At 34.6% G+C, this 24,435-nt stretch overlaps 1 protein-coding gene across 2 annotated transcripts; it reads left to right on the top strand.

Moving 5' to 3' along the window:
- Positions 1–624: 624 nt before the first annotated feature.
- Positions 625–20,723, top strand: LOC131048305 (BTB/POZ domain-containing protein POB1). Of its 2 annotated transcripts, XM_057982209.2 has the most exons (7): positions 677–827; positions 1,035–1,385; positions 9,240–9,386; positions 18,550–18,674; positions 18,758–18,821; positions 18,936–19,215; positions 19,437–20,723. In XM_057982209.2, the coding sequence occupies exons 2-7, from the start codon at positions 1,097–1,099 to the stop codon at positions 20,245–20,247; spliced, it is 1,716 nt and encodes a 571-aa protein (XP_057838192.1). In that variant the 5' UTR covers positions 677–827; positions 1,035–1,096; the 3' UTR covers positions 20,248–20,723. The 2 variants fall into 2 exon arrangements, with proteins under 2 accessions (XP_057838190.1, XP_057838192.1); XM_057982207.2 differs by having other exon boundaries at positions 625–1,385.
- Positions 20,724–24,435: the final 3,712 nt, after the last annotated feature.

Here is a 24,435-nt window from a genome sequence, read left to right on the forward strand (position 1 = left end):
ATCTTTGAAATTATAGTCATTACTATTTATACTTAGATAAGAATTGGAGTTATATATTTTAAATATTAAAATTAATACATAATTTAAAAAAGTACCTATCACGATGGCAAAGAAGAGTCTAGCACCCTCTAGATTGAAATGGTCTTTAACATCCAATAAAATATGAAAGAATATAATTTGTTTTGAATCATTAAAAAACAAAAAACAAACAAACATAAATAACCCAACTCATCAAAATTAAAATTAAATCATATTATACTAAATAATTAAAATTGATAAATATAAAACAATCATATTAATTTCATGATACTTATATCATTGAAAATTTCCTAATGACTTAAAAAGTACAAATATTAATTCCTAACTCACTAAACTACATTATCCAATTATAAATAGACGAGTAAATACAATTTCGAATAAATCTGAAGAAATAATTAAACTCTAATTAAACTCAATCAGGATAAATAAATCCGAGCAGATATTGGATTCCAGCTCAGCTATTTAACAAACATTTATAATATTAATTTATTCCTCATATTTCTAACCTTTTAAATATGTCAACACTAAATCAGTGACTGATTACATAATAATAAATAAATAAAACAGTGTAGTCATCTTCATTATTGAATGAAACAAAACAAAACAATTAAAAACAGAAATAAATAATAAAAGAATAAAAGAGTATTCGGTGGGTAAACCACGGTGCCAGTCGTTAAAGATCGACCACGTTCCTTCGTTCAAATTCTATTTTCAAACCGAGACCTGCGCGTTTCCGTTATTTCTGAACCAATCTTTTATATATTCTATTTTGTGATTGCGTTTAACCGGTGCGCAACTTTCCTAGGGTTTTATTCCTCTGATTTCTGTGTGTATAGGGTTTCATTTTTTACAAATTTTGCTGGAGCTATGCAGGTTCTTAACCCAGGGTTTTGTTCTAACAATCTTATTCTAGCATTGTAAATTTTTAGGCAGGATTTTTGTTTTCACAATTTTGCTAGAACGTTGTAAAGTTTAGCTAGGGTTTTTATTTTCAGGAAAAATCCTTTTGTGCTGGAGGATTTTTTTTTAAAGGCTAGGGTTTTAGTGTCATTTTGGCATGAGATTTGAGCCATCAGAGGTTCAGCTTGTGACGGCTGAATCGAGAATAGGTGACAGCAAGGGGGTTTTCATGGAGTCGGACTCACCGTCGTATAACAGCAGCGGCGCCAACGGCCCGGCGAATTTCGCCTTCGCATTCAATGACAGCAATTTTTCCGACAGGGTTTTGAGGATCGAGATCATGGCCGGGTCGGCGGAAAGCAAGTCGGAAGGGGATGGTTGTGATAGTATTGCCGATTGGGCGAAGAACAGGAAGCGCAGGCGGGAAGGTGTCAATAAAGAAGCCGGTATATTAAAGAATCTTGATTCCCGTCTATTCTGTTTTTTTGGCAAATTTATGAAGTCAACCGTAACTTTAATCTATTTGAACGTTTCATTCGATATTTGCGCAATGCCTGAGATATCATGGTTGTTTTTAACTTATATGCATAATTTTGATTGATACGAACCTCTCATTTTTGTTATTTGGAAGAGTAATTTTATGAATTCAAGCGTGATTTTAATCATTTTGAAATTTTGGTTTTGATATTTGTGTTTAAGTCTGGGTTTTCGTCTCCTTATTAGGGCTAATTTCGTGGATTCAAGCGCAAATCTAATTTATTTGAAAGCCCATTTCACTCTATGTGCAAAAGATTGAATGGTTGTGTTATTTTATGGCAAATTCGAGAATTCAAGGATAATACCGAATTATATGAAAGTCTAGTTTTAATATTTGTAAAGGCTGAATTTTCTTTTGTTTTAGAATAAATTTATGAGCTGAAATGTAATTATGATCTATTTGAAATATTCTTTTATATTTGTGGGAAACACGAAATTTCATGTGGTTTTTGGGAAATTCCATAAATTCAAAAACATGATGTATGCTTCAAAATTTGTGCGGGGCTTGACTTTTCATGTTGTATTAGGGTAAAGTCATGAATGCCAGCTTAATTTTCATCTGTTTTTTAGTCTTGTTTCAATAATTGCTTGAAGCTAGACTTTTCATGTTATGTAAAGACAAATCTTTGAATTTAATCATAATTTTAATCTACTTCAAAATTTGTTTTGATTTTTATGCCTGGCATGGAATAACATTTTGTTTGGTGGGTTCAATTCTTTTATTGTTTTTGACAGAAAATTTCACCTTGACGAGGTTGAGTTTTCTTAAGTCTTGTCTTAATTGTTACGAAAGAACTGGAGTTTTTTGTTGTTTATGAAAATTTTGAATATCAATTTAGTTTTTTTATAAAAGTTTATAGAAGACTTGATATATTATTTTGATTAGAGTAATTATTCAACTTATGTTCTGATTTTTATGCGAGACCTGAAATTTTATATCATATAGGTCAATGAAGAATATCAATGCATTTTTTTCCAGACACATACTATTTTACTTTGTTTATAGGGCAAATCCTTCAATTATGATTCCACATTGATGCGAGACCTTGTAAGTTCTTTTATTTAAATTTTAATATTTATTGGAGAGCCAAGATTTCATGTAGTTTAGTGCAAATTATCTTTTTTATTTCGCGATGTTAATGTGAGATGTTTTGGAGTGTAAAACTCTCCAATATATTGAAATGAAGAGTTTCTGGAAAGAAACTGTGTATTTTGTTTTTATAAACATTTTGAATCACTCTCCTTAATCCATCATTAGGCAAGAACAAATGCTACAAATATTGGAGGATTAGCTTATTAAAAGGTGCATTTGGTAGAAGTGAAAAGAGAAATATCTGAGAATAACAACACAGTGGAGATATAATTAAAGATGAAATTGAAAATGGAGCGAAGTTAAGAAAATCTGGAAATGAACTTAGCAGGTATAGTGAGAAAAGTAGGTGTACAATGATTTGTTTTTTATGCGAGACCTGAAATTTTATATCATATAGGTCAATTAAGAACATCAATGTATTTTTTTCTAGACACATAATATTTTACTTTGTTTTTAGGGCAAGCCCTTTAATTATGATTCCACATTGGCGTGAGACCTGAATTTTATTATGTTAATTGTAAGTTCTTCTATTTAAATTTTAATATTTATTGGAGAGCCAAGATTTCATGTAGTTTAGTGCAAATTATTCTTTTTATTTATCAATGTTAATGTGAGATGTTTTGGAAAGTAAAACTCTCCAGTATATTGAAATGAAGAGTTTCTGGAAAAAAACTGTGTATTTTGTTTTTACTAACATTTTGAATCACACTCCTTAATCAATTGTTAGACAAGAACAAATGCTACAAAGATTGGAGGATTAGCTTATTAAAAGGTGCATTTGTTAGAGATGAAAAGAGAAATATCTGAGAATAACAACATAGTGGACATATAATTAAAGATGAAATTGAAAATGGAGGGAAGTTAAGAAAATATGGAAATGAACTTAGCAGGTATAATGAGAGAAGTAGGTGTACAATGATTAAGAAGCATGTAAATATTGAGGGCATGTTAAAGCATGAATCAAAAACTTGGACTTAGCAAAATGTTGGTGAGTGTAAAATTTGACTTGGAGTCAAGACTTGACAAAAACTTAATGATTCTAAGTGGCCGTGTTGGTGTACTCAAACTGAATGATAATGATGCTTGTTGAGGAACACTATCATCCTTAGGCTTATCATGACCATCCTATGAAATCCCTATTGACGTTTTGTCCTTGCTTGTGCTGCTTAATATTTTTCCCATTTAGTTGCTTCCCTCTCAAAAACTACAATCTCATTCACATAAAATAAGGGCTCCACATCCATGACAATCCAATCTTAATGTGGATTGATGTCATTGAGGTCAATTGCTTCCTGTGTTTCTTGTCTATCCATATTTTTAGTACATAAATGCAGATTGTACTGTACCAAAACAAGATCGTTTAGATGCTTTTGAGTGAAGTTGTTGTGCTGCTATGTATGAATGGTCTTCTTTGCTAGTAGCATTCCATTCCATGTTTGCTCTCCTTATTTTAATGAGGCCATGTCTTAGGCTGTATGAGCAAGAAGTTTAGATCATGGATGCAACATTATTATGGATGTGTGGACAAGACCTTAGACATTGTTAACTCATCAGTATAATGTCACATGTAGAGGGACATTCTTTAGGCAATTGATTGTTCGGGTCATTGCAAGGATGCAAAGTTCTAGTTTTAGAAACTTAGAGATGTGCCTTTGAGGAGATTGCTCCTACCAATGCAGTGCAAGTCATGGTAGATGCATCGGATGTGTATGGAGGAGTGGATAAGTTGGTGGAAGCTTTTGACAATCATATCTATTGGACCACTTGTATTAGAGATATGCCTTTAGGAGATTGCCCTTAACAATGTGGTGCAAGTCACGACAAATGCATCAGATGTGTATAGAGAGTGGATGAGTTGGTTGAAGCTTCTTACAATCATATATATGGGAGCACTTGTGTGTCGGCCATGAACAATGCACTCAAGGACATTTGATAGAATTGAGTGAATCAAACAATCTGTTGATTTGGGAGATTTGTGGACGTATGTTTATTTGCAATCACAATATGTCACATTCACTATTTTGATTCTTCTCCATGAAGAAATTTATTGGATGTGATGGAATTGAATATGCATCCTAACTCATCATCTTGAAGAGGATGATCGAGTAGCAAGAGTCTTGGCAACTATTGGTCATGACACATGAGTGAAATTGGTGAATTGAATCCATTATATAGCAAGTGAGGAAAGTGGTGAAGAGCAATGCTTTTTGGTGAAATGCCATTTACATCATCTCTATAATATCCTTGGTTTTCATGGCTATTAGATATATGTACTTTGATGTTTCAAGACTTGGGGAGATGGATGAGCATATTGATAGCATGCTCGGTCAAATGAGAGCTGTTCTATGGCAAGGAGACTCCAGCTCGTGGTTTTACAATGAGTACATTCAGCTTATCACTCCATGAAGTTGGGAGAAGCTCAACACTATTATCTCTACCATAGCCTTGGTTTTCACAATTACTAGATACCTAGACTTGAAATTTCAAGACTTGGTGAGATGTATGGGCATATTGATGGCATGCTTGGCCAAATGAGAGCCATTGTTTGACAAAGAGATCCCACATTGCAGTTCTTGCAATGAATAAATTCAGCCTATCAGTCAATGATGGATCTTAACATGCTTTTTTGTCTAGTTCCTATCGTGCTTGTATTTGAAGGATTCTAGTTATTAGATTTGATAAAATCCATTGTGCCTCTCTTTGGCTTTTTTCTAGAACTCTTAGATGATATATACCATCCCTTACTGCATAAGAGTTTTCTCACTCCCTCTTGCTCTCTTGCATATGCTCCTATTTTCCTCTAAAACTCCATATTAGGTTTATAAATCTCTATTGGAAGATCTACCTTGTTGCAGATCAGCCATTTAAATGACTTAATCAAACCCCGTGGCCCACTTTGTGATCCTTCATCACCCCATTCTCTCTGAAACACTAACCAACAACTAATCCTTGAGAAAGCCTCCTGGGATCTCCATCCTTACTCTAAGCATGCACCATTCTTCCCATTGCAGAATAAGCTTCACACACTTTCCAATCTTTCATACTTTGAGCTGAAACTTGTTGAATGGGGGGCTTAACTGAGGCAGGCTCCCAAATACTATAACCAATTTTTCCCCTTTCCGACTTTGACAGGTGATATCTTATCACTAACAGCGCTTTTCCAGAATGCCACAACCATATTCCCCTTTCTGACTTTGACATGTGATATCTGTCTGTTTTCTCAAGTCTCTTAATAAATGAACTTATACTGCGTTGGGCTGGTCAGATGACTTGGCAATAACAGGCCAAGCAGCAGATCAATAAAAAGGAAAACTATCAATAGGATCCAAACACAGAAGGGAACATTGCAATAATTTTTTTATAGAAAATTATAGAGATTAATCATTGATAGCTAGCAGAGTGGTACGAATAATAGTAATTTGTTGAGTGGGTTGCTAGTAACTGGTAGATATAAGGTAGCAAGGTCACCATGGTTCTCATTTGTGAGGACCATGATGGTAATATAAGCCTTGTCCTCTACCAAAAATTACTTGCCTTGAAAATCTTTGTAAATCTCAATATTGAGTTTTCTAAACCTTGCGGCTCTTGCCTACTTAATTTTTAGAATGTTGTCATGAGTCATGACAATTAGACTGATGTACCCAATATCAAAGAAGAAGCCTCTAGGACTATTAAGATTTATCCAACCATTTGTGTTTCGTTGTGTCTAAGTTTAAGAACTTTGATGTTGTAGCCTCCTACTATAAACTTAGGATTATAATAAGTTAATAACCTTTAGTCTCCATTAAATGTTTTTATGAATTTAATACTGAATATGTTGAATACTATTTGATTTTTTTCTTCTAAATAATACCTCTGGAATGATTTTGAAAAAGTATACCAGTTGAGCTCCCTAACCTCCTTCTTATGTTGGTTAAGGAGCCTTGAGTCATTTGTTTGCTATCACTTATCCCCCTCCCTTCTCCATTGGAAGAGTATGTAAAGGTCCTCAATTTGTGATTATCTCTTCTCGACTAAAGCTTTTCAATCATCTTGCATCACAAGATTTACGAGCTCCTCCAAGTAGACATAGAAGTTGGTTTCCATAGCTCTTTGATGCTGTTTTGTCATTGTAGCGATTGCTTGAAAGGTTGAGACTTTGTTGGCCAAATGATTTGCCACCCAAATATGGTCATGGGGGGTAATGAAAAATCTTGAAATGGATAAACCTGTCATGCAGAGTCCATAAGCTCTGTACTCGAATTCTTTAATCTTTAAATATCCTTAACATTGATACTTTCCTTTTTAAGGTAACTGGTAAGAACTTGGAGTCCATATTGAGTCAAAATTAATGTCTTCTTCCACCTTAGTTCATGTCATATTCCAATTGTGTGAAGTCACATTATCAGATTGTATCACAAGTACCATATGGGCTTTATCACAATTGTCTCGACTCTTGTATAATTCCTCCAGCTCCTACATAGTACACATTATACTTTGAGTCTTCATCTGAATCTAAATTTACCCACCTAATTTTTGGAGGCTTTCCTTCTTAATTTACCTTTTTAGATCCCCACCGCCCTCCATTGGTGAATAATTATTTTGCATTTTTATACTGCAAGGAAAATGGTTTTTAAGTGTTTTAATTGGTGGATCCAAATTATAGACTTGAAATTTTGGACATAGGCTATTACGCATACACATGATATAGGTTTGGATGCAGTGAATGCAACTTTTTGTATATTTATCCTTTCTTTTAAATTCCTACCCAAATAACTTGTGTTCAGCTAGATCTGTACAACTAATTAAACAGTGGTGTGAAACTCCCAAGAGGTGCTCATGTCATTTGATGCTTGTTGACATTAGTATTTAAGTGATATATTTTATTTGTGTAAGTGTTAAAGAGACAGAAAGAAAGAAGTATAGTATATTAATGTTCACAGATGACCAGAAGTAGGTTATGGGGACTTGAGTACAAAAGTTTACTACAGAAAGTTCTAGGAAGAGAAACCTAAAAAAGCTCCACAAAGGGAAGAACAAATGTAATGTCCCCACTTTGAAATAGAATTTAATAATAATAAAATTTAAAGATTAAAAATTAAATTAAAATATAAAACAATATAATTAATTAAAATTTAATTAAGTTAATGAATGGTCAAAAGACATGGAAGGAAAAGTTGCGACTCCCTCAACAATGAGATATAAAAGGGAGAAGAGAACCTCATTTTAGAGGGGGATAATTTGGAAAGCAGAAGTGCACATCTGATTTAAATAAGAAGTGCAGATCTGATTATGAAAGGTTATGTCCCTTTCAAAGGTCAGAAATAATGAAGAGTTGCACTCTTACAAAAGGTGCTAATGGTGAAAGGGGTGTGTCTCTTGCCAAAGGGCATGCATGATGAAGAGGTGTAACCTCTCCCTCACATTGAGAGATATAAAGGAAAGGAATCAAAGCATCCAGCAACATCACCATGGATTGGATTAGATCAGAACTGTTATTAAGTTACAGACAGTAGCATCTTTGTTCTTGGTGGTATGCATGTGGATGTGCTGAATATGTATGCTTAATATATGAAGCCTGATAATGTTGTTATGCAGAATTTAGTAGTAGTATTAATATAGACTGCAATATGTATGACATTCATACTTAATTTCATATATATTCATAATACATGAGAAGTTAGTATACTTATAGTCTGAATCATGTTATTACTGTCAGTATTTAAGAAGATGGGATTGAGTAGTTTCCAAGAGGGGCAGTCTAAATCCAGCCAATAGGATGATTCCCAAGATAGGGTAGGAATCAGCGTCCCATAAACCTTGAGGGCATAGTCCCAAGATAAGGTAAGGGCTCGGATCTGTAAACTTTGAGGGAGCCTATTGAGTTTGATATCCAAACGCTTGGCAACACAGTCATCTCCTCCTTCCTTAAAATTGTAGTAACAAGCATTGAACTTTGCATTAAGAATTATGGATGATACAATTAATTATCCAATAATATCATTAATTGCCTAGTATGGTGGATTGACAATTTATTCATGAATAACTGATAAATTATTTAAAACAATGGAATCACAGATTTGATTTATGTTAAGGAAAGAGCTAAAAATAGAGTTGTCTCCTAATTAATTTAGTTTAAGTCATAAGTATATTGAAATAAATTAATTACTGTTATAACAGGCCTAAACTTAGTAGGGGACATTACAACAAAAGCCAAGAAATACAAAAGAAAAATAAATATGCATCTTGGCTCTGTCATTTCCATTCTAGTCTGGGAATTTAGACCAAGATATAAATTTCTTAGAGGTAGAGATATCGGTTTTATGTCATTTTTCATATATTTATATAGGGGTGACAAAAACAAATACATTGGGAAAAAATTATGATGTAAACATTTGACTACGTTGTTTCTCATTCAAGGAAGGCTTTTTAGTAACTAGCAAAAGTGAAAAGATTGCATCATTTATCGGGCAATTTGTATGATGAACGGATTTCTTGTTTGTTTCACTTGATGAAATTTGGAAATGCTGTAAATAATGTTTTTCAGCAATTTGTATGATAAACGGATTTCTTGTTTGTTTCACTTGATGAAATTTGGAAATGCTGTACATAATGTTTTTCAGATGTTGATTAGGTATTTTGATAGCCTTATTTACTATTTTATGATTGTCTGCTTTTAATGAATTGGCAGAAATTCTAGAAGGCTGTGAGGAGCACATCATGTTCAACAGCCAACCAGATACAGATGATGCAGCAGCTTATGATAATCCTGACGAAGAAGCTGTAGCAATGATTGAAGAATCCCCTACTGCTGTTGGAATGCTTTCAAGTCCTGCGGGTGTGTACCTGAAGAATTCTATACTGCTGCACCATTTTTTAAGACTTAGTGGCATGTTTTTTTAATGCAGTTTTTAATAGTTTTTAATTTTATTTTATATTTTCAGAGTGGACTGAACTAGTTTTCTGGTGATCTATATGGTTGCATTGCTTGTAAATTGGTTAGAAGATTCCTAAAATTAATGATAATGGGACTATTAGTTTTTGTTAAGAATGTGGTGCTTTTTCAGTGCATTGTTTTGTACTATTATTTTTTGGGAATCATGTACATTTAATATCGAATCAATCTTCATTACCCAGCTTGCATTAGTAGGTTTTCAACTTTTTACAAAATACTGCACCTACTATTTTGAGAGAGGGTAACATTGCACTCATTGCAGCTGGGTGATGTTCGTACGATGAAGCACAGAGATCATTCATCCTATTGCTCGTCTGGCATAGGCACACTTAACTATCAACTTTTTTCCGAATCCAAGCCCCTTGAGAATGATACCCCGTTTGCATCAGCATATATTTTGTGTCATGAACCATTTTCTGAGGAGTTTCCTAGCTCATTCACTTTTATGGTATCATGGTGATATGAGTTCAATTGTTTTTCCTTTCCTGGTGTCATCAAGATATTGCTGTCCTTTACCTGTTTTATATTTCTTCAATTTTGTATTTAATATGAGAACTTTATCAATTCTCATTTTTATCTGTAATACTAATTTCTGAAGTTTCTATATGTTGCAAATTTTAAATAATGTTCCTTGAACTATATGATGTGGTTTATTGCATATTCATTACTGGGATGAAATAAGGATAAAACGGCAGAGTCCAAATGCAAATAAACAGACAAGTAAATGTATATTGGAAACCTTGATGCATAGTTTGTCTCCTTTTGAGCTTGTCCATTAAACATTTCTATAATTGGATTGAAAGCTATTACCATGATCATTTTCTTCACATTAGGCTCCACCTTGGTCACCTTAGAAGATGGAATTGTAAGAAATGTGAAATATCCTAGTCTGAATTTTGATGGAATTTATGAATTTGTTTAGATATATGCTTGGTGTTTATTTCATATTTTGAATATTCTTGTGCATGCAACGATAAGAACGTGCAATAAATATAAATAACAGAATTTTCACAATGAAACTGTAAACCCTTGTATATTACTATTGGAATGGTGAATTATGGCACTTATTACAATAGCATTTGATGTTGCAATTACTCCGAAATTTATAAACAATACATGCAACACATACCCAATTCTGCATCATTTCCAAACATGCCCTACAAAGGGTTGCCCAAGCTAGAAATATCATATAAATTCATGTAACCTTCAACCTGCAACATGGCTCCATTATTGTGTCCAAACCCTAGCTGGAACTTCACAAGTAGAGTTGGGTTTCTGTCCAACCTACAAATATCCAAGGGGTTTCGTCCTCAGAAATGGCTGTCTCTGTCAGACCAGCAACAAAGGAGAAATATCAAGTATCAAACAATCACATAAAGTCCCCTTGAAGAAGGACGAGGCTCCATTATAAAGACTTCCCAAACCGTTGGTGAGCTTCCACTCTCAATGTAGGATTAAAAATCACTTTATTTTATTTACTCTTTATAAAGTCACTTTATGACTTTATTATCATTTTTATAAATAAAGTCGCTTTACTTTTATAATTTTATTTTATAACAAAGTAACTTTTCTCACCAAATAATAATATAATATCCCATAAAATAATATACCACCTTTTATTTCTCCACCAATAGAAATTAATGATGTGATCAACATATCATCCCTTATATCTCCTAATTAGCCTATCAACTCTCGTGTGGTCAACTGAGGAGAAGGGGACATTACAAAATGTGGAAATAGAAGCATACTTAGAAGTGCATAAGAAGGGGTAGTGCATATGGATTAGAAAAATCTGCTTGGAATAAGCCTTGTAAATTTGGTCTTTGAAAATATATTTTCCTCACAAATCCCAACCCCTTTGTTGGTGACTTGAAGAAAATGTGCATCAATTTTGATATTTGTTCCCCTTCAAATGAAAAGAGAAAATATTGAACTTCCAATGCTGATTGCCCTCTGAATTTTATGTTTTGTTTGTATCAATGATGATGGCAAGCTATTATAACTGATTCTTTTTGATAAAATTCCCCCACTCCCCTTTGAGCCAATATCTTAGAAGGGCAATAAAACCTCTTGATACTCACAACTGAACTCACAACTGGGTTGCCTATAGCCCCTCTCCAATCTGTTACTTTGCACTATCTATTTCCTCCATTCTATTGTAGCCCTCATTGTTGCAACTCGTGTTGTCACTGCAAAAAAAGTCATAACAACAAAAACCAGGAAAACATACTCCAGAATAACATGCACACCTCATTAAAAGTGCAAGCTTTGAAATTAAGTTGAAAAAAAACAAACAAAAAGAAAACTTTTAGCAACATGAACTAAAGTAGTAACATATTTAACCCATTCAACTTAATTTCAATGTAGCGTCCCTTTTTTGAAATGGGATATAATGATAAATAATAATAATGTAAAGCGGAAAATCGCGATCGAACCCTAGTTGCTCTCCCCTCTTCCAACTCCAAGGAGAGAGAAGGGAGATTCACTAGGGTTGATGGTTTTCACTTAGGGGAGAGACTTTACATTCAAAAGAGGGGTTGAAACCCACAAGATCCAATCCCACGCAATGCAAGATTGGATGCTAAATGAGTTTCAAGGGTTATGACAGCAAGGCTACCCTCTTTTGTAAAGAATGTGCATAGAAGAATTAAGCTAGGAATGCATAGAAAGTGAGAAAGATTCGCTTATAAACTGAGATAGGAATACAGTATGAAGCTGCGGACCTGGAATTAGCAGTAAAATGTCGATACGGCGCTGTCTTGCAAATTTGAGCGAAAGTTGCTGGGACGATGGCGCCCGAGCGCCATGGTCCTCCGAAAAATCCGCGAAACGAAGGGGGATCTGTTTGTCTCTGCACAAGGATTCCAGATCTTCAATTTCAGCCGCATACCTGCAACCTACACACAGAAAAGCGAAGACGATTGGGGGGTTAGGGATTAGGGGTTTGCCTTTAGGTCAAACCCGGTTTTGGAATTAACCAAGAAATGAGCAATGCTGTAAATGTAAATGTCTGTAATGTAAAACAAGTACTAATACCTTGTTGTAAGGATGTTTGTATCCTTATTTGCGAAGGTATAGATGTTGTATGTTGTATGTTGTATGTTGTAGTAGTATGTAGTAAGTGATCTCCTCTTCAATGGTTGAATCCTTGTCTTGAATGCAACACTTAGCCTTGAATGGAGACTTAGAATGATCAATTGCCTGAAAGAATGCTTGAATGCTTGAATGCTTGAATATAGTTTCCACGCCTTTTTCCCTCATGTATGTCTCTATCCAAATGAGAGAGGAAAATGTAGTTTATATACTTGTCATTTAGGGCTGATAGACTGATTTTCCCAACCTTAGGCCGACCAGGAAGGATAATTTTCCAATTTGCAAACATAAAGACCCGAAGTCCAAAAGAGACCGGGCCCAAAATAGGACCCAGGGACCAGGGCGCTGGGCGCTCTGGTCCCACCTCCCGGGACAGCAGGGTGCAAAGGAGGTTCAGGCCAGGGTGCAAGAAAATGCAGTTTTCAGTGTCATAATCAGGTTTCGGGGTCTCCATTCAGGTTGCGTGTTGCGTCACCATCGTGAAGACCGAAATGCAGTCGAAATTGCAAGTGTTAGCAATTTTAGGACGCTACAAATAATAAATTAAAATATGAAAAATAAATATAAAATAATACAATTAAAATTTAATTAAGAATAATGAATGGTCAAAAGGCATGAAATAAAGAGTTATGACTATTGAAGGATTAAAGGTATAAATTGAAGAATGGAAATTAATCATCAAGAATCAATTCATCAATTGGGAATGAAGCAGGGAAACAATCAATCATCAATCAATCATTTAAGCATTCACTGATCAATCCATCAAGAAATATCATTTAGCAATAAATCTATCAATCCATCAATCCATCAAGAAATATCTATCAGCAATAAATCTATTAACCCATTGAGAAATATCAATCAGCAATAAATCTATCAATCCATCAGGCAACCAATCTTGAATTCGAGGAAGTGACTTGCAAATGTGGAGGACGAAAACCCTTATTGCTCTTTTCAAGTTTGGACGAAAAACAAAATCTTGATCAAGGCGGATAAAAACCCTCCAAGGTGGACTAAGAGTGTTGAGGACATCTTTAAATGCTCTTGGCAAGTTAAGGACAAAAACCTTTAATACTGTCACTGCTGAGTTAGGGACAAAAATGTCTGATTCAGCAGACTTGAAAGCATTTCCAAAGAATTCAAGATATGATCGATTTTCAGAATTATGTCATGATTTATTGATCTGAATATTATAATAAATTCGTAGGTTTTGACAAAGCCATTATCATTTTGATTAAAGATTATTGTTTTGAAGCAAAAATCAGGAATATCCTAAAAAGGGACATTACAGACAACAATTTCTTACTATATATCATTTAAAATGAAATAAAAATCTGATTTATTTAATTCAAAAATTAACTTTGAACCAAGAAGAAAATGAAACAAAATACAGACTTTGAGTTTGGCAGTTGCTAAGGAAATAAAAATTAATAAATCAGTCAATGTAGTCTTAGCAGTTGGATGGTTTGGAAATATGAGGATGGGGATGGGTATGTCGATGAGGTGTCTTGCTGTTTACACATATTTGGGGTTTTCCTAGGATGCCTCTTAAAACGGGGATATTTCTTGGTTTTGATATCAGAAGGGGAATGCTCTGACATTCCAAAGATGGTTAGAAGGGGTGTCCTTATGTCCCTCGATTGACTTAAGGGTGTCAAGGCATTTCTCATGTCATACATTGAAAAAAATAACAGAGAAATAAAATTATGGACAATTCAACTAGAACCTAACGAGGCGGTTCCCCAACACCCAAAAACACTTCTAAACCCATGCTAATTGCTTTATTGCAGCGACCAGCAGAGAAGAAGAAATGAGAAGCAGAAGAAGAGGATGAGAAAGGTCTTCTTACAAAGCTAGGTATGTTCATCTCTTAGTGACTCAATGCACTCGTACTTGATGACAACAATTAAGATACAAAATCTGTTATGTAAAAGTAGGGATAGAAAAGATGTGATGCATCTTACATCTCATTAGTGTTGAAAATGTAGCTAGGTCGTATACCTTGATTGGACCGACTTAGCTTGGTAAATTTTAGATGTGGCCTTCGGCCTTAAAATTTATTGTGTAATTTGTAAATTCAATAGGTCAGGTCCCATTCATATGTAACTTGTAAAGGGTTATTGGTTAGGTACTAACCTATGTAACTTGTGGTTATAAATGGGTCTGACCCCATAATGTAACTTGTGACCATTGGAGATTGGTCCCGCCTAGGCACATAAAACACTCAAAGGGCAAACACAAATGTAACGTGTGGAAGCATGGACCTATTCATGTAACTTAAACTAAAAGCATTATATTTTGGTGCCAAAGTCCTTAGCCAACTAAGGCAAGATATAATGCTTGTACCTCCTATATAATCAATGGATTGTAATCCATTTCATAGACAATAATGTGCACTTGATCAGCGAATACCACTCTGCCAGCGAATTCAATGTTGAAGTCAGCGAATATTCTCCAAGAGTCAGCTAAAACATTCTGAGTGACAGTGAATTCACATTCTTGTAAATCGGCAGACTTCTGATCCAAGAAGCTATCCTCTTGCTGTGCGAACTATATCAGACTGATCTGCCCTAAGGTCTGTCCTACATCTGATTGGAGATTCAGTCGAGTTCACATCAGAACTTGTGATTCAGATAAGTCAATTTTGTCATGCCCTAGGTGGGCGAATTTGTATTTGATTATCTTCTGACATTAATCTAATCAGATCTGAGATCTTTGGTTGCTGGGTTTTTCCTTCAAGAGGGAGGTTTCTCAGGGTACATGTGTGTTATGCATATGAATTACTTTGCATTCTGATTTTCTGTTCTATACTGCTAATCTGATTGCTAAAATCAACAATTAGAACATATCATTGACTGCAACCTTCTTCACTCTCTTCCCCTATGCTATCATGGAATTTCCCCACCTATTCCACTCTTATCATGAACATAAGTTTCAAAGTCTCTTGCAGATCAAGCATTTTCCACAGTAGAATGAAGTATGAAGCAAATAGGGTGTCAACTAGATTGAGAAGTAGCTCCCTTGAGAAGGATGGAAACAGTGGCTGGTTGCGGTGGTTACAAATAAACATCTACACCTCCCTTGCATCAATTACAGCCTTCATGACCCACTCAATTTTGTCAATTTCCTTCAGTGCATGGTCCATGGCAGGCACACGAGTGAGCTATTAGATGTGAGGTGTACTAAGCCAATTTGTCTACTACTGCTTTACTCACATATTTTTCATTAGTAACCACTTGCACTACATTTTGAGGACTAAACTCCTCAATAGCATCTTGCATGATTTGAAACTGGAACCTTGTATTGTTGTGATTCATTAGTTGTCAATCTAAGTGCATCCTTCATGAAGCAACAATAATGATCAGTGCGTCTGTCTGCCCATCCATGATGATGCTGCAGTCATGTGATACCAATGTTACCATCACCTCTGCATGATACCAACGTAAGGAGTTCTTGCTTTGGTTACCTTGGTCATAGCCTGTCCTGAGCGTGCAAATTAAACTTGTCTATGATCAGATTAGAAGCCTAACCCACAACCTTCCTTTTTTCCTTAAGCTTCACTCCCCTCTCAAAAGTAAAGATCTCTAGGAAGCGTGTGGAGAAATATCTGAGAAACAATCTGATAAATTTGGCCCTTTTATCAAGTGTGAGCTCCTCACAAACCTGAAGCTCTTTGTTAGTGTATGAAGAAAATCTGAACATGTGCATTGAATATTATTATCTTGCCATCCCAAGTAAGAGAGAAAACATTGCTCTTTTAAGTTTTAAGGTCAATTCCTCCCTTTTGTATTGTTTGTATCAACAACAGTAGCAAATTGCGGCAAAGGTATTAAACATATTTTTTGTTTAAGTGGTATTTGGCCTGCATGGAAATTGAAGTTGTCAACAATTTCACTTGCAACTGAACTTTAGGTTCTATCATATCCTCCATGCTGCTACATATACCATGGAAACTGAAGTCGTACTTCCAAGCTAAGTCACCAAGTTCGGCCGAATTTCATCCTTGAAGTTCGAAATTTGCCGAACAAAAAAAAAAAAAAAAAATTCGTTGAAATTCGCCGAACTTCAATTTTTTTATTTTTTATTTATTTTTGGCCTTCTTCTTCTGTTAATATTTTTTAAACACATCTTCAGTCTGTCGTGAGTTGCGGCCTGCAGGAGAAGTAGTCGCGGACCCGTGATAGTCACAGCCTGCAGGAGAAGTTCGCCTGCAATTTTTGCCTGTCGTTCGTGCCCTAGCATATGTTTCTTATGGTTTATATTTTATAAATAAGTCATCTTTTTGTAATGATTTCAAATCTATTTATCAATGTTAAACTATTTAGGCAATTTTATAGATATATTACATATATTTATTGAAACAATTTAAAAATTACATATGGCGAATTTAATTCGAATTTTATACATTTCGAATTTTTCCCTCATCGAACTTCATTCGAATTTCAAAGTTGTTGAACTTCGAATTCGAATTCGAACCTGGTGACTTAGTTTTAAGTAAATCATGCAGTAAAGACGACCTCAAGCATTTACTAAAATCTTTCCATGATCAATTGTATATCCCTTCACATTTTCTTATTAGTTGCTAATGTTCCATAATTTTGTCATCTGCATTTCTTCAATTCCCCCACCTATTCTTAGTATTTGGTACAATCCCATGCTTTTGTCATGTCTTTCTTCACACTTCCAATTTATTGGACTGTAATGGCAACAGGTTTGTCTATAAGAATGTTAATACTTGTGTTAAGGATAACACAAACACACTAACCATCTGCTTTCTGAGGATTCTGGTGTGGATGTTGTTTTTGGTTCCATCTATTCCAAAGTTCAAAAACTTGGACTCGGCAAACCAAAAATTTGGACTCGGACTCGGACTCGTGAAAGACTCGGCAAGGACTTGGCAAGAACAATACAAACTCAGGATCAAGGGGCATGGTGTTGACATTCATCTAAACATAACATTTGTATGGAAAATATAGGGGTCCTTAAGAAGAGGATGATTTCTGCAATCTAGGCTTTAAGACGGCAGCAGAAAATAAAAACTTGAATATGGATGTGGGCTCGAGTTCAAGTCGTTCTCAGACACCTATTATTTTCAAATATAGAGGATCTTATATTTAACTAATCAATAAGTTTTTAACTTTGGATCAATTAATTAGGTTGTTGTAGCTAACTAATTAACCCTGAGTCAAATTAAAAAATTATTGAATTGAGAGTGTACCTGTTTGACATCATTTATGCTTATTAGAGTCATCTATCTAAAGAACTCTAATTCCGTATCTTAAAGCTTATCTTCATCATGATGATGGGTCCTGTGGTATGATTCAAAATGTTGATGCAACAAAAATATTTTCAGTCTTTCTGAGTACATATTTTGTTTTTGATTTATGCATGTTAATTTATAGATTGTGGAAACTCTAAAATTGTGTACTGTTAATAACAATACAGGTAAGCAAACTCTCATAGTCATTACTCAATTCTTTATTCCACCCAAAATTATATACAGCCAATCACCAATTACATTCAACATTTTCCTGTAAAGAAGAATAGCTGGCACAGTGGATTAACTTTTGAACATAAAAGCCAATATTGGGTTCATACCTCAGCAAATTAACTCACAAATGATATCACTTCCCCCCCCCCCACCAAATTATTCTAGCCTTGAAGCATTGCCAGTAGACAAAGATGGAATTGCAGGCTTTTTGGTTTTCATCATGGTCCTACCGTTGGAGGAGTTCAGCCTCAGATTTGTTGGAACCTGATATCTCATCATTTTTCCTATGATGAATGGGGCTGTAAATTAGGATCTCTTATTATTACTGATTCATTGCAAAGTAGTATAGCATATTTATACATTGTTAGGGATTTTCTTTTTGATCAACTTAAGCTATATGAGTTGTCTGAGCATTTGAGAGTAAACTCACAGTGTACTTGAAGTGACATTTTTATTTCTTGTCAGGTGATGATTCTGCAAATGGCCAGATTGCTGCTTCTTGGGGCATGGACTGTTCTACAGTATTGAAAGTCCGAACAATACATATTAGTTCTGCTATTTTGGCAGCCAAGAGTCCTTTCTTTTTTAAAGTAAGATTTGTATTTGCTACTTAGTTCCATGCAATTTTGTCACTATTTTCCTGGATTTTCTCTAATACTCTCTACTTACACAGCTTTTCTCCAATGGCATGAGGGAGTCAAAACAACAAGATGTCACTCTTCGAATAACTTCATCAGGTGTCTTTTAATGTTCTTCAAATGGCCTTTGTGTTATATATTGCAATGGTGACTCAGTGGGTCTGCATTGTCACTTGAATCTTAATATCAGGCTTTCTGTGTCTGTTGTGGCAGAGGAAAGTGCTCTGATGGATCTACTGAACTTTATGTACAGTGGAACTGTAGCAACAAATAGTGCTCCTGGATTACTCGATGTTCTAATGGCTGCAGATAAGTTTGAAGTTGCCTCTTGTATGCTCCATTGTAGCAAGTTGCTAAGAAATTTACCTATGACACCAGAATCTGCACTGCTGTATTTGGAACTTCCATCAAGCGTTCTTATGGCAGATGCAGTTCAGCCACTGACTGATGCAGCTAAGCAGTATCTAGCAAAGAAGTTTAAAGATCTTGCAAAGTAAGTTTTGAGAAGCACATAGATGCTTTGGGAGTAGGGTTGTGCAGCACTTTCTATCACTGACAAACATGTTGATTTGCTTAGTATTTTCTTTCAAAATATGTTACAGGGGGTTTCATTATCTGGTCTTTGATGGATATTGTTTTGGAGTATTGTAATGTGTCATCTGCTAGCTCTGCTAAATGGCCAGTAGCAACTAATCTGGGTGATATGATATGCAGGTTCCAGGAAGAAGTTCTGAATCTTCCTTTGGCAGGAATTGAGGCAATACTATCAAGTGATGAATTGCAAGTGGCTTCAGAAGACGCTGTCTATGATTTTGTGCTAAAGTGGGCAAGGACACATTACCCCAAAATCGAAGAAAGAAGAGAAGTTTTGGGAAGTCGGCTTGGACGGTTGATTCGATTTCCAAACATGACAAGCAGAAAGCTTAAGAAAGTTCTTACTTGTAATGACTTTGAACATGAGCTTGCTTCAAAGGTCGTCTTGGATGCACTGTTTTTCAAAGCAGAAACACTACACAAGCAAAGGTCTTTAGCATTAGAAGAAATTTCTTTCAAAAGATTTAGTGAAAGAGCTTATAAGTATAGACCCGTTAAAGTGGTTGAATTTGATAAACCACATCAGCAATGCATAGTTTTTCTGGATCTCAAGAGAGCAGAATGTCTTGCATTATTTCCTTCAGGACGTGTTTATTCCCAAGCCTTCCATCTTGGTGGTCAAGGATTCTTTTTGTCAGCTCATTGTAACATGGATCAACAAAGTGCATTTCACTGTTTTGGACTGTTTCTTGGCATGCAAGAAAAGGGATCTGTAAGCTTCGCAGTAGAATATGAATTTGCTGCACGAACAAAGCCAACATGGGATTTTATTGTTAAATACAAAGGCAATTACACATTTACTGGTGGAAAGGCTGTCGGTTATCGCAATCTTTTTGCCATACCCTGGTCAAGCTTTATGGCTGATGATAGTCCATACTTCATAGATGATGTTCTCCACCTGCGAGCAGAACTTACAATCAGGCCACAGTGACATATAAAGGATCTTGTGTTATCAAAATCCGTTATCATGTACATGCAATTTGGAAAAAAATAGCATTTGCTTGAATTGTTGAGATGTCAAACCAGTGGGGTTGTAGATTCTGATATCTTACGTAAATTCTTTAGATTTATGTAATGATGCTGTTGTCGCTGATAATTCAGAAGTTCCACTTCTATCTGCATAACTATTTAGAGCTCTGCAGCTGAAATTCACAAGATCAAGTGCATCGCTTTCTTCCATTTTGGAACAGATGGTGATTTTGGACATGTCTATACGATAATAACAAAGCTTTTTTTAATGTTTGTTACTATTAATCGTTTTCTACACTAACAATTTCATGTCACATTTAAGGAACAGATGGAGCTTACTGTGTTAACATGCATATATTCTCCTTGGCTGACCGATGCCATCAATGTGTAAAGGCGAAAGTTTAAAGTATATGTCTAATTTATTTTTTGATGGGATAATAGTGGATTGAATTTTCTAGTGAGTATTACATGTTGCATATTACATTTAATACTTATTTAGTTGAGGAATGCATAGCAGAAAGACCGTGTTAAAATTTAGCCCATTTACATTCACGCAATTTTTTGAGATGGTTAGACAAAAGAGTTCTAAGAGGTACTAAGCTTTTAATGAGATATTTATTTTGATAATTACTTGCTCAAGATATTTTGTACTTGCTGAATAATATTTTTGATAATAAATAGTTCTTTGGATATTTTCTCTTAGTATATAAAATGTTTGTAGGCTTTAAAAAAATGCAATGCACTGTTGTGAATAAAATTATGGTTTATTTCAGATTTTTATAAGGAGAGTTAACTGGGTGGTTGTTGTCGTCTTTTAATTGAATTTGCGTAGTTTTTGCTGTAGGCCCATGCTCTTGGAGGTTGTTGGTTTTTGTTTTGTTTTTATGCGACTTTGGAAACGGCCTTCATAGTATCTTGTTCTTTATTTTATCTTAATTATGCTATTTTACTGAAGCATTTAGTTATGCCTGATTCTGTTTTAAGAAATGTTGGGGGTACATTGGATGGTCTTGAAAACATTCAAGCAGAAAAATATATTGTCAAAATGAAATAAACCATTAAATGGGATTGAGTAAAATAACATATATCTAAATTTTAGATGTATTGTGAGTGTAGTCTCAATTTTAAATTTTATTGGATACTTCATATTCATCTGACTCTCTTGATGCATTTTGTCTCTAAAGCATGCCTTGCAAAAGAATAATATAATAAAATTGAAAATTCATATGATCAATGCAATCTGGAAGCTGATAACATATTTTTGGAATTTAGGCCAAAAGAATATGATATTTCAATGCAGGCCTCACTATTTTGGGACCACTTGGCCTACACTTAAAAGATCATAGATTTGTCTCTAGCATAATCCTATATATTTACAACTCTCAAGTCTTCTTAGAAAAGGACCAAATGATCCGTAATTTCTCGGCCTTGGCTACAAAGACAACACATCAAAGTGCTCAAGGAACCCTTTTGTACAGTTGTTAAATGATAGAATCTTATCTAGCCTAGCATGCCAAATAAAAGTATCACACTTGGGGTATACTGTTAAGGATGTAGCCTCATTCGGATTGAAGCAAGCAATATATTATGATACATGTATATGTGTTTGAATATATATATATGTGTGTGTTTGAAAATATATATGTGTGTGTGTGAGAATATATATATATATATATATATAATAGAAGTAACATTAACATATTATCGTTGTATCCGATGACTTTCAAATCATATTCGGTATTACTACTACTGAACTGTTATTAAGCACGATAGTATCGAGCATCGTAAGTAAATTCGATGCATAACTAATAATGGTTGACAACGTATAGTGAAGTGCCATGGCTATGCCACGTGGGGGTCATGCCTCTACATAGACATAACCCATCACCGATATACATATGATATCAATGCTTGCAGAAAATGATAATCAATAACAGTGGCAATTACGTTTACAGCAAAGCAATCGGTAATAAATCAGTTATTCTTTGACAGAATCAAATATATATCAGATATACATTGAAAGAAAAGACTATTGTTTTCTCTATCTCTGATCTATATTCCTTAACATATGCAAATTTAATTCATTCTAGACAAGCTGTGCTTGAATAGATCATAAACACGCCAATTCTCAACTTTCACTTCATATTGCATGAAACCATCTCCATCTGGTAATTATTGACCTTAGTACCCCATCTTTTTTCTAGAAGTCCTTTTTGCCCATTCAACTCATTAACCGAGGAAAGAGGGGGAAGCTCCATCAAGGAATCATTCCAAAAATTTGTCTAAGATTGGCTTTCATCTCCTTGGAAAGATATTCCTCAACTATCATTCAAATTCAAAATGAACTTTCAAATAGTTGAACTTGGCATCCTTCTAAAATCCAAACTTCTTTGGAGTCTTATATTATACGCTGAGATAGACTTAAAATTTTGTTACTGCTTAATTTCCTTCTTAGAAACATGGTCTGTTGTTGTTGGACCATGAACGTCTACTTTACCTCCGATATGAGCATTCTACTTCAGGAGTTTCGTAAATTTCTCCTAGTATTCTATTATTGACATATATCCTTAATGTAGACCTCGGAAATCAGTCAGTGTCTAATCAAAGTACAATTGAGGTAATCAACCTCGTCAAAAAAATGACCACAAATTGGTCCCATGTCAAACTCAGGGAACTTGATCCCAATTTTATCTTCTTATTCATTCACCAAGTGGATACTTAACCAGATTTTTATAGGCTCCCCAAATTTACTTAGTTATTTCTAAGTAGTTTCTGATTTTAAAATATTTTTCCATAGGAGTGATCCATGCTTTGGGTCCATCACCTAGTACCGTTCCATCAACATAAGGCGGGGTAATTTTCTTTATTGGTCAAATGGGTCCTTATGTCCTCATGATTCTCTAAGTCTCTCTTAACTTATTTTTTCGCTTCATTAGTACTATGATCATGATTATCTCCATTTTTTTTAAAAAACTTTTTCCGACTAAACCTAGTAAGTCATCATGGATTACCAAGGAAATAAGTACTCATGAACTAGTCAGATTAAGTACCATTTAAAGTTTATCCTCATGACTTAAAATATAAATTTTGATTTTCTATTTTTAAAATTCAATGTAACACCCTGCAAAGGAATCCTAGAGGACATAATATTAACACATTTAAAAAAAAGAGAAATACATTAACTCATTAAACTATGATAATGAACAACATAATATTAGACATGAGAACAACTTATCTAAGTACAAGCAGAAACATCTTAAAGCAATAACACCTCTATCCTCTAAGGTCCCCTAATGTTGCTACAAGCAACGCTATCACATACTAAGACATAAGAATCAAATCTAATCTAACCACTGCATAACATAATGCTTAAACATAAGTGAATGAATATTAACATAGAAATGGAATGTAATAAGAATTACACCACATAATTACTTCTAGGATCTAAGTTCATTTTAAATCCCAAATCCAAATGTTCCTAAGATCACTTTCTACATAAACATATAACCATAACATCTAATCTTAACACATACAATACTAATGAAATAACATTTAATGCATTACATCTAACATCTTAGTTATTAAGAATCTAATCTTCCATATAGGATAGATGGTACCAACACTAAACTATCTAAACTCATATTACATTCACAAAGTTAACATCATTACATTAAATAATTATTTCATCTTTCTCTCAATGAGAGTGTTCTTATTACATTATGAATATAAATGGAAACCTATTCTAAGTACATGAATGAATCATTACATAAGAGAATACTACTGCATCATGATTCCAAAACTCTTGCATCTAAAGAAGACATAATCCATCAATGAAGTCACGAACATAACACCAAGATTCCCAATGGATGAAAGAATCAACCACCCGACTATGTGGAACTAAAAGGTCCACCCCCCATGCTCCAAAGAAAGACATAAGGTCCCACACACAAGGTTGACACTAACATAACCATGGAAAAGCAATGAAAACACAAATGCAACAATCACAAGGACTAAAACAAACATAACACTGACTACTAGAGGCTTTTGCATGACACATAGGTTAAGGTTCTAGGACACACTTAGGGAAGAGTATCATCACATGCCATCACCATGAGTGATCCTAACAACCCTCTTGGCCTTGAGGCTCGTG

This window comes from Cryptomeria japonica, chromosome 9 (genome assembly GCF_030272615.1).
Source record: "Cryptomeria japonica chromosome 9, Sugi_1.0, whole genome shotgun sequence".
Lineage (NCBI taxonomy): Eukaryota > Viridiplantae > Streptophyta > Pinopsida > Cupressales > Cupressaceae > Cryptomeria > Cryptomeria japonica.

What these genes read in the sequence shown, in the direction of transcription:
- LOC131048305 (XM_057982207.2), top strand. Translation starts at nt 1,097, where the DNA reads ATGAGATTTGAGCCATCAGAGGTTCAGCTTGTGACGGCTGAATCGAGA. An exon ending in TCTTCGAATAACTTCATCAG is followed by an intron (nt 18,822 to 18,935) that starts GTGTCTTTTAAT and finishes CTGTTGTGGCAG; the next exon opens with AGGAAAGTGCTCTGATGGAT. An exon ending in AAGTTTAAAGATCTTGCAAA is followed by an intron (nt 19,216 to 19,436) that starts GTAAGTTTTGAG and finishes TATGATATGCAG; the next exon opens with GTTCCAGGAAGAAGTTCTGA.